Below are 16,613 nucleotides of genomic sequence, written 5' to 3'. Positions count from 1 at the left end.
GAGGAGCTTTTGGGCCGAGACTATGGGGTTTTCTAGATATAGAATCAAGCCATCTGCAAACAGAGATTGTTTGACTTCCTCTCTTCCTGTTTGGATGTGCTTTATTTCTTTCCCTTGCCTGACTGCTCCAGCTGGGACTTCCAACCTTGTGTTGAACAGAAGTGGTGAGAGAGGGCATCCTAGCCCTGTGCCATTCTTCAAGGGGAATGCTTCCATCTTTTGCCCATTCAGTGTAATGCTGGCTGTGGGTCTGTCATGGATGCTGTTATTATTTTGAGGTATGTTCCTTTGATACCTAGTATATTGAGAGTTTTTAACATGACATAGTGTTGAATATTATCAAAAGCCTTTTCCGTGTCTATTGAGATAATCACGTGGTTTTTGTCTTTAGTTCTTTTTCTGTGATGAATCACATTTATTGATTTAATATGTTGAACCAACCTTGCATCCCAGGGATGAAGCCTACTTGATCATAGAGAATTAGCTTTTTGATGGGCTGCTGAATTCAGTTTGCAAGTATTTTGTTAAGGATTTTTGCATGATGCTCGTCAAGGATATTGACCTGAAGTTTTCTTTTTTTGTTGTATCTCTGCCAGGCTTTGGTATCTGGATGACGCTGACCTCATAGAATGAATTAGGGAAGAGTCCCTGATCCTCAATTTTTTGGAATACTTTCAGTAGGGATGGTACCAGCCCTTCTTTGTATGTCTGGTAGAATTCAGCTGTGAATCCATCAGGTCTTGGGCTTTTTTTGGTTGGTAGGCTATTTATTACTGATTCATTTTCAGAGCTTGATATTGGTCTCTCCAGGGAATCAGTTTCTTCCTGGCTCAGTCTTGAGAGGGTGTATGTGTCCAGGAATTTATCCATCTCTTCCTTCTAGTTTATGTGCATACAGGTGCTTGTAGTAGTTTCTGATTTTTTTTAAATTTCTGTGGGGTCAATGGTAGCATTTACTTCATCATTTCTAGTTGCACAAAAACAATTTTTAAAGTATATCAAAGACTTAATGTTTCCTGCAGTTTTTTTAAATTTTAAGTATGCTACAATGAATGTTCTCATAAATAAATGATTTTGTAGTCTTCTGATATTTTTCCCCTTAGGATAAAATTCCAAAAGCAAAACGGCTTGTTCAAATAATGTAAATATTTTGAGACTTTTAATGTAAATTTCCAAATTGATGTCCAGAAAGAATATGCTACTTACATTTGTATCTGAGATAGGAGAACATGTAAATCTGTAGAATTAAATGATTACAATTTTTTCTAAACTTTGCCAATTAGTGAAAAAAATGGTGACTCATATTTATTAGATGTGTTTTATTCTAATGACATTGAATTCTTATATGTATATTGAAAATTTGTATCTTTTTTGTGAATTCCCTCTTCATTTCCTTTTTCTACATTTTCACTGGGGCTTAAATGTCTTTATCATTGTTTCATAACAGTGCTTTTAATTTCACCGATTGATTCATGTATTCATGAATTCATTGTATTAAACAAATACCTATCAACACAGACTTTACTACATAGATTACCAACATATCTCTTTTTCATTTGCTTTTATGTTTTGTACATGATTCTGATTTTTAAATTTTATGTATATAATCTATCAATGCTCTCCTTTGGTTTCTGGCTTTGGTACTAGGCTTTAAAAGGCCTTACCTAGAGATGTTATGTATTTCTACATATTTATGTTTTTCTGTTTTTTAAATGACTATTATTTTTCATATTTAAATATTCATGTTTAAATATTCAAACTGTCTGGAATTTATTTCATGATAAATTATAAAGAACCTAATATGATCATTTTTCTTTCTAAACAGCCAGTTATTTACATTTCTCTAATAAGTATATTTTCTCTAATAAGCATGCTTTTCCAATACTTGTATAAAATATGATAATCTTCTGTTCAGTGGGATCTTTTTCTAGTTTGTCAATTCCTCTCTGTTAATCCTATTAATCTCTCTATACCTTCTTGTGCCAATATCTTACTGTTTTAATTATTGTATCTTAAAATGGTATTTTAATATCTGTTTCTTTTACAGCTATGTTGTTTCTTCTGTTTTTCCCAAAAGATACCATTCCAGGGAATTTTAGAATCATTTTGTCTGGTGTAAGAAGAAACAAATTGGAATTTAAATTGGAATTAATTTCAAGAAAGTATAAATTAATTTGGGAAGAATTTTTAAAATTTTAATTTTTCTCAGTACTAAACATTGGTAAATCTTTTTATTTATTCAGGGCCTTTTTTCATATTACCTAATAAATTTAGTAATTTTTCTCATGTTGGCCCTATATTTCTTGTTAAGATTTTTCCAAGTTGTGTGGTGTTTTTGTCCTGTCATTGGTGATATTTTTCCATTGTAATTTCTAATTGCTTGTTGCCAATATATAACAAAACTATCACATATGTGAATATTCACATATATGTGAATATATGAGTTTGATTATTAAATGAATATCACATATATGATAGTTTTGTTATATATTGTTAATATATTATATAAAATATATAATATATATTTTGTTATATATCTTTGTTAAATATACATACATATATACACACACACACATATATATTTTTGAGACAGAGTCTTGCTCTGTCACCAGGCTGGAGTGCAGTGGCACGATCTTGGCTCACTGCAACCTCCAACTCCCTGGTTCAAGCAATTCTCCTGCTTCACCTTCCCTAATAGTTGGGATTACAGGCACATGCCACCATGCACACCTAATTTTTGTATTTTTAGTAAAGACATGGTTTCACCATGTTGGCCAGGATGGTCTCGATCTCCTGATTTTGTGATCCGCCCCCCTTGACTTCCCAAAGTGCTGAGATTACAGGCATGAGCCACTGCGCCTGGCCTATATTCATTTTTTAACTGGCAAACTTAAATAGTTTTTAAAATAGTTTTTCCTTACTTTTGGGGGTTTTCTACATAAACAGTCTTATCACTTTCAAATGAAAATAATTTTTATTTTTATTTTCCAGTATTTATACTTCTCAATTCTTTTTCCCATCTAAGTATAGTAACAAATATTTCCCAAAATCATCAGTGGTTATATGTCTTGTTCTCACTGATTGCAGTCCTTTCATTGCTTAACTATTGGGCACAATGTTCGCTTTGGGTGTTTTGATTTTCAAAAAAGCCTCATTTATTTCTACTACAATTAAAAACATTTTTAAACCAGAAATAGGCATTGAATTATGTGACATGTCTTTTTTGCATCTATCTAGATGATCATATACCTTTTTTCCTTTTGGCATCTATTGGCATGTTATATAAATGGTTTCCTAATATTAAACCCTTCTTTCAATTCTGAAATAAACCTCATCTAATTTTGGCATATTGTTCTCATATTATGTACTGAAACAATTTACTGAATATTTTACTCAGATTTCTAAATCTCTATTTATGTGAAGTTATTCTGTCATTTCTTTTGTTGCTTCTATCAGATTTTGGCATTAGGCTCACACTAACCTTGTTTAAATAAATGGAAAATATTTCTTTAGCAGTTCAAATATGTCATGCCACTCTCTCCTGGCCTGTAAGGTTTCCGCTAAAAAGACTGCTGCCGGATGTATCGGAGCCTCATTGTGTTACTTGTTTCTGTTCTCTTGCTGCTTTTAAAATCCTTACTTTATCCTTGACCATTTTGGAGTTTGATTATTAAATGCCTCGAGGTAGTTTTCTCTGAGCTAAAATTGCTTAGTGTTCTATATAACCTTCTTGTACTAGGATATTGACATTTTTCTCTACGTTTGGGAAGTTCTCCATTATTATCCCTTTGAATAAACTTCTTACCCCTATTTATTTTTCTACTGCCCCTTTAAGGCCAATAACTCTTAAATTTGCCCTTTTGAGATTATTTTCTAGATCCTGTAGGCATGCTTTATTTTTTTAAATTATTTTTACTTTTGTCTCCTCTGACTGTGTATTTTCAAATAGCATGTCTTCAAGCTCATAAATTCTTTCTTCTGTTTGATCAATTCTTCTATTAAAAGACTCTGATGCTTTCTTTAGTATGTCAAATGCATTCCGAAGCTCCAGATTTCTGCTTGATTCTTTTTAATTATTTCTTTTTATTATTATTATTATACTTTAAGTTCTAGGGTACATGTGGACAACGTGTAGGTTTGTTACATATGTATACATGTGCCACGTTGGTGTGCTGCACCCATTAACTCGTCATTTACATTAGGTATATCTCCTAATGCTATCCCTCCCCTCCCCCACTCCCCACAATAGGACCCGGTGTGTGATGTTCCCTTTCCTGTGTCCAAGTGACCTCATTGTTCAATTCCCACCTATGAGTGAGAACATGTGATATTTGGTTTTCTGTTCTTGCGATAGTTTGCTGAGAATGATGGTTTCCAGCTGCATCCATGTCCCTATAAAGGCCACGAACTCATCCTTTTTTATGGCTGCATAGTATTCCATGGTGTATATGTGCCACATTTTGTTAATCCATCTGTCACTGATGGACATTTGGGTTGATTCCAAGTCAAAAAAAAAAATCAGGAAACAACAGGTGCTGGAGAGGATGTGGAGAAATAGGAACACTTTTACACTGTTGGTGGGACTGTAAACTAGTTCAACCATTGTGGAAAACAGTGTGGTGATTCCTCAAGTATCTAGAACTAGAAATACCATTTGACCCAGCCATCCCATTACTGGGGATATACCCAAAGGATTATAAGTCATGCTGCTATAAAGACACATGCACACGTATGTTTATTGCGGCACTATTCACAATAGCAAAGCCTTGGAATTACTTCAATCTTTTTGTTAAATTTATCTGGTAGAATTCTGAATTTCTTCTCTGTATTATGTTGCATTTCTTTGAGTTTCCCAAAAGAGCAATTTTGAATTCTCCGTCTGAAAGTTCACACATCTTTGTTTTTCTAGAATTGGTCCCTTGTGCCTTATTTACTTCATTTGGTAATGTCATGTTTTCCTGGATGGTGTTGATACTTGTGGATGTTCATCTGTGTCTGCGCATGGAAGAGTTATGTATTTATTGTAGTCTTCACAGTCCGGGCTTGTTTGTACCCGTTCTTCTTGGAAAGGCTTTCCAGGTATTCGAAAGGACTTGGGTGGTGTAATATAGGCTGTATCTGCATTTAGAAGGCATCCCAAGCCCAGAAACACTGTGGTTTTGCAGACTAGATGTCTGCAAAGACCTTGATGGTCTTGGACAAGATCTGGCATAATTCTCTGGATTACCAGGCAGAGACTCTTGCTCTCTCCCCTTATTTCTCCCAAACAAACGGAGTCTCTCTCTCTCTCTGTTCTGAGCTGCCTGAACCTGGGCTGGAGTGACACAAGCACCCCCATGGCCACCAATGCTAGGACTGTGGCAGGTCAGATCTGAAGCCAGCCCAGCACTGGGTCTCACCCAAGACCTGCTGTAACCAATCTCCAGCTATCACCTATGTTTACTCAAGGCCCTGAGAATCTACAATTACCAGGTGACAAAGTCAGCCAGGCCTTTGTCCTTCTCTTCAGGGTGGTGAGTCCTCCCAGGGCCAGGGCAGGTCCAGAGGTGTCATCCAGGAGCCAGGCACTAGAGTCAAAGACCTTAGAGGTCTACCTAGTGTTCTATTTTACTGCAGCTGTGCTGGCATTTAAACTACAAGATGCAGTCCTTCCCACTCTTCTCTCCGCTTTCCAACAGCAGATGAGCCTCACCCTGTGGCCATTACCATCACAGGCCTACCCGGAATACTGCCAGACTACCACTGATACTCCCTTAAGGCCCAAGGGCTCTTCAGTTAGCTTATGGTGAATGCTGCCTTACCTTGGATTCGCCCTTCACTGAAATGGGCTCCCCTCTGGCCCAGGGTAGGCCCAGAAATGCCATCCAAGAGCCAATCAGGACCCCAAGAGCACACTTGGTGCTGTATCCCCCTGCGGCCAGGTGGGTACCTAAAGTGCAAGAACCCAAGAGCCTGGTTGGTAGAATCAGGGACCCCAACAGCCCACTTGGTGCTGTATCCCCCCTGTGGCCAAGCGGGTACCTAAAGTACAAGACAAAGTCCCCTTTATTAACTTTTTCTTCTGCTTTTCTCAAGCAGGAGTTTCTCCCCACAAACACCACACACCACATTTGGGAATGTGCTGAGTCTCACCTGAAGCCAGCAAGTCTCATCCAAGGTCCACAACATACTACCTGGGTATCATTGCTGGTTATTCAGGGCCCAAAGGCTTTTCAGTTAGCAGATGATAAATTCTTCCAGGATTGAGTTCTCCCTTCAAGGCAGTGAGTTCCCTTCTGGCCCAGGGTGTGTATAGAAATGTCATCTGGGAGCTGGGGCCTTGAAAGGGGGTCTCATGACTCTGATTAGTGCCCTATCTGGCGGAGCTGGCATTCAAGACACAAGACCAAGTTCTCTTCCCCCTCCTCTCCTCAAGCTGAAGGAAGTGGTCTCTTTTGAAGCCACAAGTTGTACAGTCTGGGGTTAGGGGAGGGGTGATGCCAGCTCTCCCTTAGCCACCCTGGCTTATGTCTCAATAGGTCATGTGCTCCCCAAGTCCCCTGGCTTTGAGCCCAGTTCAGCACCAGGATTCACCTAGGAGTTGCAGTCTTTGTGGCCTAAACTGCCTTTCAAGTTTTTTTTAGAGTCCCAGAGCGCTTTAGTCCATGATGACAAGGCTTGCAGGAACTCAAGTTCCAACCACTGTGATGGGCAATTCCCCTCTGACTAGGGCTGGGCTACATGCTTTCTCCATGCTTGGGTATCATATGAGTTCTTTCCTGTTTTGTTTTCTGCTATAACAGGGCAGCACTGAGTTCAATGCAATGTCACAATTGCTGCACCCTCGCTCTCCCAAGCACTCAGATTCTCTCTTCATACCACACCACATGCACTGCAGGGAGGGGGCGGGAGGGGCGGCATCTGATTCAATACTGTTTTTCCTACCTCTTCAGTGCCTCTTTCAGCTATATGAAGTTAAAACCAGGTACTGTGGGTGCTCACCTGATTTTTGGTTCTTATGAAGGTGATTTCTGTGTGTGTAACACATAGTTGTCAAATTGGTGTCCTTGTAGGATGGACAATCAGTGAAGAATTCTGCTATCTTGCTCTGCCTCTCATTTAGGTTTTAAATACGGTAATCAATTGTTTTTCTTTTACTTTTTATTTTCTGACCTCAGGTTGTTCTTCATGACCACTTTGTTTATTTCTGGAGACTTGATAACCTTTTCTCTATATTGTTAAGATCACAAATTTTAAAACAAACATTTGAAATTGATTCTTTTTTTTTTAAAAAAAAAAAGGTTGGAAAAATTACTTTATGAAGCCTTAAGAAGCACTAAGAATAATTAATTAAACTGTAATCCAGGATTAGATACAGTTTAATAATAGTTCAGTTCCAAAATAAAAGTTATTTTAAGTAAGACCATGAAATTTCCTAACACTTGATTTTAATACATTGCACTGATTTTCTAAAACAACTCAGAGGAACCCATATTTACAGTAGGCAGAATATTTATGAAAAAATCTGGCATCAGGTATATTTTATATGTATGTATGTGTGTGTGTGTGTGTATCCCGAGATTATATGAACTAAGAAACAGGTCGTATATCTTAACAGCAGAACTAGAGTGCAGTTTCAGACTTGGATTTATAAATGCTTTCAACGTGTGGTGTTTGGAAAAGGAGAAGACATCATCTGGTTTTCAAAACCTGAAGTTTTTCTCAGGACTGAAATCAAAATCGTAACTGCCACAGAGGGAAAAGGGAAGCTTTTCCCCTTAATTATTAATTTGCATCAGAAAGTCCAGTATCCCTGAGGTAGGAACCACTGTAATTAGAAGGGAGTGAACAGGTTTCTCCCAAAGGAAGATTGTTTGTTGCTGAGTTATGCCTACTGCCCTGATCATCAGGTATAAACTTTGCATCTTCCAACCTAATGTTTGGCAGCACCAAGACGTTTCAGTAATGGTTCATCATAAACCCAGCATTCTCCATCTTCATGAAATAACCTTGTCTCCCACTGAATCTCCTTCTCCTTCCTTTCTCGGGCTTCTACTCTTTCTTTCTTCAAGCCTGTGCTTTGCTTCAGTTGCTGCATCAATGTCTCTGATTTTTAAGTTGAAAGTGGCATCCTTCCAAAGGCTGTGGGATTCATACTCATTCTGATCTTCCAACTTCCTCACTTTCTTCTTGATTATAGGCAACTTCTTGGTATCTACAAAGACTGTATTTTCCCCTGTTGCATATTTTGCATACATCACACCATTCCATTCCCCTTCAATTGAGCAAAAAGACTTCTTGTCATTTGGAGAAAAAATCTCAGCAGTAATTCTGTGCTTCTTGCCCCCATAGAAGGGTTTAGTGTGGAAGATGATATTTGCACTATGGCCTGTTTTGGAACAATTAATATTGCATTCTCCTCCTAATTCCACCCAGGGCACTGTGAGGCTAGACCTTCCATAGCCATTGGGGAATGTGAGAATGTAATGTTCATCATAGTCTAGACATGAGACACAGCCCTGCCCTATGTTGTGCACCCCAATTGACATCCCAAGGAATTTTGATTTGGTCCAGATATGAGCATTGAATTGTATCTTCTTGTTAAAACACTCAGCATAAAAGGCTGAAATGGGTGGATGATGGGAAACCTGCTCAGCCACGAATGTTACACTGTTTTTGGAAACCCAGGGAACTGGTCCTTCTGAAACTAGTTCAGTGTTCTCTTCAGTATCATTTGGGAATGTCCAATGACACTGAAAAATCTCGCCCAAAATGGGATTGTATGGCTTTTTGGCAACTGATCCTTTCCTTCCTGCATGAAAGGCTGAGAGGTACCATTTCACAACCTGAACCATTCGATCCTTGGGATCCTTCTGGTCACTAATGCTCACAAATAGGTCCGGATGTGCAAAAAAGTCTGCATACATTTCTAAAAGAGATCTTCTTTCAAGAATAAACATTGGAAGAACTACCTTAGTAAGATCCATTCCAAGCCTAACCTGTGACAAAAGATGCATGATAACACTTTTGTGCTCCTCCACAGACCCTGCCTCCGCATCATCATCTCTGTCATCATGTGAATCGAAAAGGTCAGCATCACTTTTTCCATTGGACGTGGAAGAATTAAGTGATTCTGTGGTATCTGGGCGTTTCAGACTATTTCCCAAGCTGCTGTGTGTCAGGACCGAGGCAGATCCAGAAGAATCTATTAAGCGCTTTGGGGATGAACTACTTTGATGGAATTCATCGGCATCATAAAATTCATCTTCACTGCTGGAGTAAGAGAACTCTGGGACTGTATTTGGAGACAAGTTCACATGGCTTGGAGAAGTGAGACTGCTACTCGGTGGTGAATGGCCACTGCCTGTACTCTTTGGTGTAGGAGTCTGATGATGTCCCAATGTAGCCAACACAGGTCCAACTGGGAGGGAAGATGGACGCTGCTCTGACTTACACAACTGAACAGGTTCTGGAGGTAACACAGTCTGGGAAGGCATTGTGCTGATCACAGGTTCCAAAGGACTCGGTTGATATATTGCATCTACAGGATTAATAGTACCTATCATTCCATCTGCGTGCTTCTCCGCATTACTCTGGTCTTTGGCAATCTGCAGCAACACAATGCAGTGTTTAACTGATTCTACCATGCTATTTGTTGTCTCTTTGAGAGTTTCCATTTTCTTTCTCTGTTCATCTTCTTTGCAGTTTTGAAGCTTGTCATCAAAAAGCTTTAATTGTTCAATCAAGATTTGTAGGTAAGCATCAGCTTCTGTAAGTTTCTTATCAAAATCTTGGACACTAGGAACAAATCCTGAATCCAAACCTTGAAGCTGAAGAGTATGTCGAAGAATCGTTTCTTCTAAGGCATGGATCCACTTCTCTCGATCATCAGCATCACAAGCCTGGAAATGGAAGGTTTTCTGATCAACAGTTATTGTGAAGGTGCTGTCGCCCTCATCGTCTATACCAATCACAGCTCCTCTGAGTCTAACACATCCTCTGCGAGAGTCTCTCATCATTTTGTCCTTGGACGTGTAGTAGGAGAGCAGTCCTGCATCGTAGTCCAGCACGAACCAACGGTACTGCCAGCCCTTCATCACGTTAGTCCATTTGCTCAACGGCCCTTCCATGATGGACGCCATCTTGGGAGTTGCCAATGACCTGAAATAGATTCTTAACGGTAGCTATAGTTCATAAGAAGGCATTTGCTCTGATTCTTCATCATGACCCCTTCTTTTTAAACAGTAATATCTTTCCACATGTCTAATGGGTTTTGTTGGTTTGCTCATCCTTAAAGAGGAATCTATACTTGTTCAGGTGTGGGATTCTGACAAAGAGTATTTGGATCTTTGTCCAAATCTTTTAAACCAAGCAAAAAAGTGAAGTGAAAGGCTTGGATCTGGTGTAATTTTCCATTCAAAGTACAATCAGCCCTCTGTATCCATGCCTTCCACATCCACAGATGCAATCAACTACAGATAGAAAATAACCAGGAAAAAAAAAATAAAGAAAACCAACACAACAATAAAAATAATACAAGTAAAAAAATACAGTATGTATAACTATTTACATAGGCTTTATATTGTATTAGTTATCATAAGTAATTTAGAGATGATTTAAAGTATACAGGAGGATACGTGTAGGTTATACGCAAATACTATGCCATTATATATCAGGGACTTGAGCATCTATGGATTTTAATATCTATGGGGGTCCTGGAACCCGTCTTTCACAGATACCAAGCAATGATTGAACAGCCTAGGTCTCTAAGCCAGAGCTAAAGCCAGAGTGGTGACCACAAAAAGAATGGTCCTCGGACTGGAGCTGAGCTCTTGTATTTCTTGAGCAGTAGTCAGAAATTAGCTGCAGCAATGCCCCAATTCTTTGTTCAGCATACGCATCCTCATGAGGAGCCAGATAAGGCTCTGTCCACAACAGATGTCGGTGTTTAGTGTAAGCCATGAATAAAATCATCTTTTGCCCCATTAAGTATGGGATGTCCCGGGGTACATGCTCTTTACCTTGTCATCCTTTGCCAGGCCATCACACCACTAAACCCCCAAATGGGGAATGAGGAGGTGGTTCTACCAATAATTATGCTCGACAATTTATCAGTCTTCAAGTGGAGAGTCTTGATTCATATCAGTCTGTGCAATTCAGTCCCTTCTGCACCATAACTGACAAAGTTTCTGAAAATATGGGTGCCACCCATTTATATTTTCTCTTATCAGTCTCTATAATTTCCTTTGACTATTTTACAGTCATTAAATGAAAATCTAGGGAAGTGGTGGATTTCTTGTATTTCATTAGTTGCTCAGGAATTTCTTAATTCCTTTTTAACCTGTGCTTAGGGAAATGCTATTTTCCATTACTAACAAGATGGAGAGAAAGCCACTTCAATCTTCTTTCAGAACATAAAAGAAGGCTGGGCACAGTGGCTCACAACTGTAATCCCAGCACTTTGGGAGGCCAAGGTGGGTGGACTGCTTGAGTCCAGGAGTTCAAGACCAGCCTGGGCAACATGGTGAGACTTCGTCTCTACAAAAAATACAAAAATTATCCAGATATGGTAGTTAGCACCTGTAGTCCTAACTACCTGGGAGGCTGAGGTAGGAGGATCACTTGAGCCCAGGGAATTTGAGGCTGCAGTCAGCCATGATCACACCACTGCACTCCAACATGGGCAACAGAGTGAGATCCTGTCCCTATTTTAAAAAAAAGAAGAAAAAAAAGAAGAAGAAGAACATAAAGGAAAGGAAACCTACCTGCAGAATTTTTCCACTGTTGGTATGGAAATCTTCATAAGCTATTTTTTTTTCTTTCTTTTTCTTTTTTTTTTTTTTTTTTTTTTGAGACGGAGTCTCGCTCTGTCGCCCAGGCTGGAGTGCAGTGGCCGGATCTCAGCTCACTGCAAGCTCCGCCTCCCGGGTTTATGCCATTCTCTCGCCTCAGCCTCCCGAGTAGCTGGGACTACAGGCGCCCGCCACATCGCCCGGCTAATTTTTTGTATTTTTTTAGTAGAGACGGGGTTTCACCATGTTAGCCAGGATGGTCTCGATCTCCTGACCTCGTGATCCACCCGTCTCGGCCTCCCAAAGTGCTGGGATTACAGGCTTGAGCCACCGCGCCCGGCCTTTTTCTTTTTCTTGACTGGGATAAATAAAGCAGAGAGACTCAGATAAAGGATATAGTGGGAACTGCACAGACCTTTTTAACTTGCTGGAGTTGCTGACTTTCGTCCATTTCTTCAGCCTAAGCAGGTAGAGCATATTTCCTCTGACTTGAGGCAGAAGGTTGCCACCAGGTATTAAAAGTACACACAGCCTTTGATTTTTGACCCATTGATAGAATTCAAAGTGAATTAGGAAGACACAATATGAAATTAGTTCAAGAATAAGATTATTAAGGAAATATGGAGTCTTAAGAGCAATGTAACCAAAAGTATTTTAGCTAAAACTTGCAAGAAAACAATTATGTACTTTATTGTTTACTCTTTCTTAGGTTTTATTGTTTAAAAAATTGTTTCTGGGGCCGGGCGCGGTGGCTCAAGCCTGTAATCCCAGCACTTTGGGAGGCCGAGACGGGCGGATCACGAGGTCAGGAGATCGAGACCATCCTGGCTAACCCGGTGAAACCCCGTCTCTACTAAAAAATACAAAAAACTAGCCGGGCGAGGTGGCGGGCGCCTGTAGTCCCAGCTACTCAGGAGGCTGAGGCAGCAGAATGGCGTAAACCCTAGAGGCGGAGCTTGCAGTGAGCTGAGATCCGGCCACTGCACTCCAGCCTGGGCGACAGAGCGAGACTCCGTCTCAAAAAAAAAAAAAAAAAAATTGTTTCTGGGAAAAGAGAGCCTGGGGGCGGAGCAAGATGGCCGAATAGGAACAGCTCCAGTCTCCAACTCCCAGCGCGAGCGGCACAGAAGACCGGTGATTTCTGCATTTTCAACTGAGGTACTGGGGTCATCTCACTAGGGAGTGCCGGACAATCGGTGCTGGTCAGCTGCTGCAGCCTGACCAGCGAGAGCTGAAGCAGGGTGAGGCATCGCCTCACCTGGAAGCGCAAGGGGGAAGGGAATCCCTTTTCCTAGTCAGGGGAACTGAGACACACAACACCTGGAAAATCGGGTAACTCCCACCCCAATACTGTGCTTTAAGCAAACAGGCACACCAGGAGAATATATCCTACACCTGGCCGGGAGGGTCCCACGCCCACGGAGCCTCCCTCACTGCTAACACAGCAGTCTGTGGTGATCTATCCGCAAGGCAGCAGCGAGGCTGGGGGAGGGGCGCCCGCCATTGCTGAGGCTTAAGTAGGTAAACAAAGCCGCTGGGAAGCTCGAACTGGGTGGAGCTCACAGCAGCTCAAGGAAGCCTGCCTGTCTCTGTAGACTCCACCTCTGGGGACAGCGCACAGCTGAAGACCAATAGGGGAAGCAGCGGGGGCCGGTGCAGACGCGAACGACTCGGTCTGACAGCTTTCAGGAGAGCCGTGGATCTCCCAACGCGGCGGTTGAGATCTGAGAACGGACACACTGCCTGCTCAGGTGGGTCCCTGACCCCTGAGTAGCCTAGCTGGGAGACATTCCCCACTAGGGGCAGTCTGACATCCCACACCTCACAGGGTGGAGTCACCCCTGAGAGGAAACTTCCAAAGGAAGAATCAGACAGGTACACTCGCTGTTCAGCAATATTCTATCTTCGGCAACCTCTGCTGCTGATACCCAGGCAAACAGGGTCTGGACTGGACCTCAAGCAATCTCCAACAGACCTATAGCTGAGGGTCCTGACTGTCAGAAGGAAAACTATCTAACAGGAAGGACACCTATACCAAAACCCCATCAGTACGTCACCATCATCAAAGACCAGAGACAGATAAAACCACAAAGATGGTGAAAAAGCAGGGCAGAAAAGCTGGAAATTCAAAAAATAAGAGAGCATCTCCCCCTGCAAAGGAGCGCAGCCCATCGCCAGCAACGGATCAAAGCTGGTCAGAGAATGACTTTGATGAGATGAGAGAAGAAGGGTTCAGTCCATCAAACTTCGCAGAGCTAAAGGAGGAATTACATACCCAGAGCAAAGAAACTAAAAATCTTGAAAAAAGAGTGGAAGAATTGACAGCTAGACTAATTAATGCAGAGAAGGTCATAAACGAAATGACAGAGATGAAAACCATGACACGAGAAATACGTGACAAATGCACAAGCTTCAGTAACCGACTCGATCAACTGGAAGAAAGAGTATCAGCGATTGAGGATCAAATGAATGAAATGAAGCGAGAAGAGAAACCAAAAGAAAAAAGAAGAAAAAGAAATGAACAAAGCCTGCAAGAAGTATGGGATTATGTAAAAAGACCAAATCTACGTCTGATTGGGGTGCCTGAAAGTGAGGGGGAAAATGGAACCAAGTTGGAAAACACTCTTCAGGATATCATCCAGGAGAACTTCCCCAACCTAGTAGGGCAGGCCAACATTCAAATTCAGGAAATACAGAGAACGCCACAAAGATACTCCTCCAGAAGAGCAACTCCAAGACACATAATTGCCAGATTCACCAAAGTTGAAATGAAGGAAAAAATCTTAAGGGCAGCCAGAGAGAAAGGTCGGGTTACCCACAAAGGGAAGCCCATCAGACTAACAGCAGATCTCTCGGCAGAAACTCTACAAGCCAGAAGAGAGTGGGGGCCAATATTCAACGTTCTTAAAGAAAAGAATTTTCAACCCAGAATTTCATATCCAGCCAAATTAAGTTTCATCAGTGAAGGAGAAATAAAATCCTTTACAGATAAGCAAATGCTTAGAGATTTTGTCACCACCAGGCCTGCCTTACAAGAGACCCTGAAGGAAGCCCTAAACATGGAAAGGAACAACTGGTACCAGCCATTGCAAAAACATGCCAAAATGTAAAGACCATCGAGGCTAGGAAGAAACTGCATCAACTAACGAGCAAAATAACCAGTTAATATCATAATGACAGGATCAAGTTCACACATAACAATATTAACCTTAAATGTCAATGGACTAAATGCTCCAATTAAAAGACACAGACTGGCAAACTGGATCAAGAGTCAAGACCCATCAGTCTGCTATATTCAGAAGACCCATCTCACATGCAGAGACATACATAGGCTCAAAATAAAGGGATGGAGGAAGATTTACCAAGCAAATGGACAACAAAAAAAAGCAGGGGTTGCAATCCTAGTCTCTGATAAAACAGACTTTAAACCATCAAAGATCAGAAGAGACAAAGAAGGCCATTACATAATGGTAAAGGGATCAATTCAACAGGAAGAGCTAACTCTCCTAAATATCTATGCACCCAATACAGGAGCACCCAGATTCATAAAGCAAGTCCTTAGAGACTACAAAGAGACTTAGACTCCCATACAATAATAATGGGAGACTTCAACACTCCACTGTCAACATTAGACAGATCAACGAGACAGAAAGTTAACAAGGATATCCAGGAATTGAACTCATCTCTGCACCAAGCAGACCTAATAGACATCTATAGAACTCTCCACCCCAAATCAACAGAATATACATTCTTCTCAGCACCACATCGCACTTATTCCAAAATTGACCACATAATTGGAAGTAAAGCACTCCTCAGCAAATGTACAAGAACAGAAATTATAACTAACTGTCTCTCAGACCACAGTGCAATCAAACTAGAACTCAGGACTAAGAAACTCAATCAAAACCGCTCAACTACATGGAAACAGAACAACCTGCTCCTGAATGACTACTGGGTACATAACGAAATGAAAGCAGAAATAAAGATGTTCTTTGAAACCAATGAGAACAAAGATACAACATACCAGAATCTCTGGGACACATTTAAAGCAGTGTGTAGAGGGAAATTTATAGCACTAAATGCCCACAAGAGAAAGCTGGAAAGATCTAAAATTGGCACTCTAACATCACAATTAAAAGAACTAGAGAGGCAAGAGCAAACACATTCAAAAGCTAGCAGAAGGCAAGAAATAACTAAGATCAGAGCAGAACTGAAGGAGATAGAGACACAAAAAACCCTCCAAAAAATCAATGAATCCAGGAGTTGGTTTTTTGAAAAGATCAACAAAATGACAGACCGCTAGCAAGACTAATAAAGAAGAAAAGAGAGAGGAATCAAATAGACGCAATAAAAAATGATAAAGGGGATATCACCACTGACCCCACAGAAATACAAACAACCATCAGAGAATACTATAAACGCCTCTACGCAAATCAACTAGAAAATCTAGAAGAAATGGATAATTTCCTGGACACTTACACTCTCCAAGACTAAACCAGGAAGAAGTTGAATCCCTGAATAGACCAATAGCAGGCTCTGAAATTGAGGCAACAATTAATAGCCTACCCACCAAAAAAAGTCCAGGACCAGATGGATTCACAGCTGAATTCTACCAGAGGCACAAGGAGGAGCTGGTACCATTCCTTCTGAAACTCTTCCAATCAATAGAAAAAGAGGGAATCCTCCCTAACTCATTTGATGAGGCCAACATCATCCTGATACCAAAGCCTGGCAGAGACACAACAAAAAAAGAGAATTTTAGACCAATATCCCTGATGAACATCGATGCAAAAATTCTCAATAAAATACTGGCAAACCGGATCCAGCAGCACATCAAAAAGC

General features: G+C 40.8%; 1 protein-coding gene across 1 annotated transcript; it reads right to left on the bottom strand.

Moving 5' to 3' along the window:
* Positions 1 to 7,271: 7,271 nt before the first annotated feature.
* Positions 7,272 to 10,134, bottom strand: LOC117065279 (oxysterol-binding protein-related protein 9-like). The gene is given in 3 exon segments (XM_033179905.1): positions 7,272 to 8,039; positions 8,041 to 9,538; positions 9,572 to 10,134. Coding segments are annotated over 3 exon segments (2,175 nt in total). The 5' UTR covers positions 10,122 to 10,134; the 3' UTR covers positions 7,272 to 7,912.
* Between the last annotated feature and the right edge of the window lie 6,479 nt (positions 10,135 to 16,613).

This window comes from Trachypithecus francoisi, unplaced genomic scaffold (genome assembly GCF_009764315.1).
Source record: "Trachypithecus francoisi isolate TF-2019V2 unplaced genomic scaffold, Tfra_2.0 Lachesis_group2, whole genome shotgun sequence".
Classification (NCBI taxonomy): Eukaryota; Metazoa; Chordata; class Mammalia; order Primates; family Cercopithecidae; genus Trachypithecus; species Trachypithecus francoisi.
The sequence above is the reverse complement of the archived record's forward strand: the minus strand, read 5'-3'. Positions and strand labels throughout refer to the sequence as shown.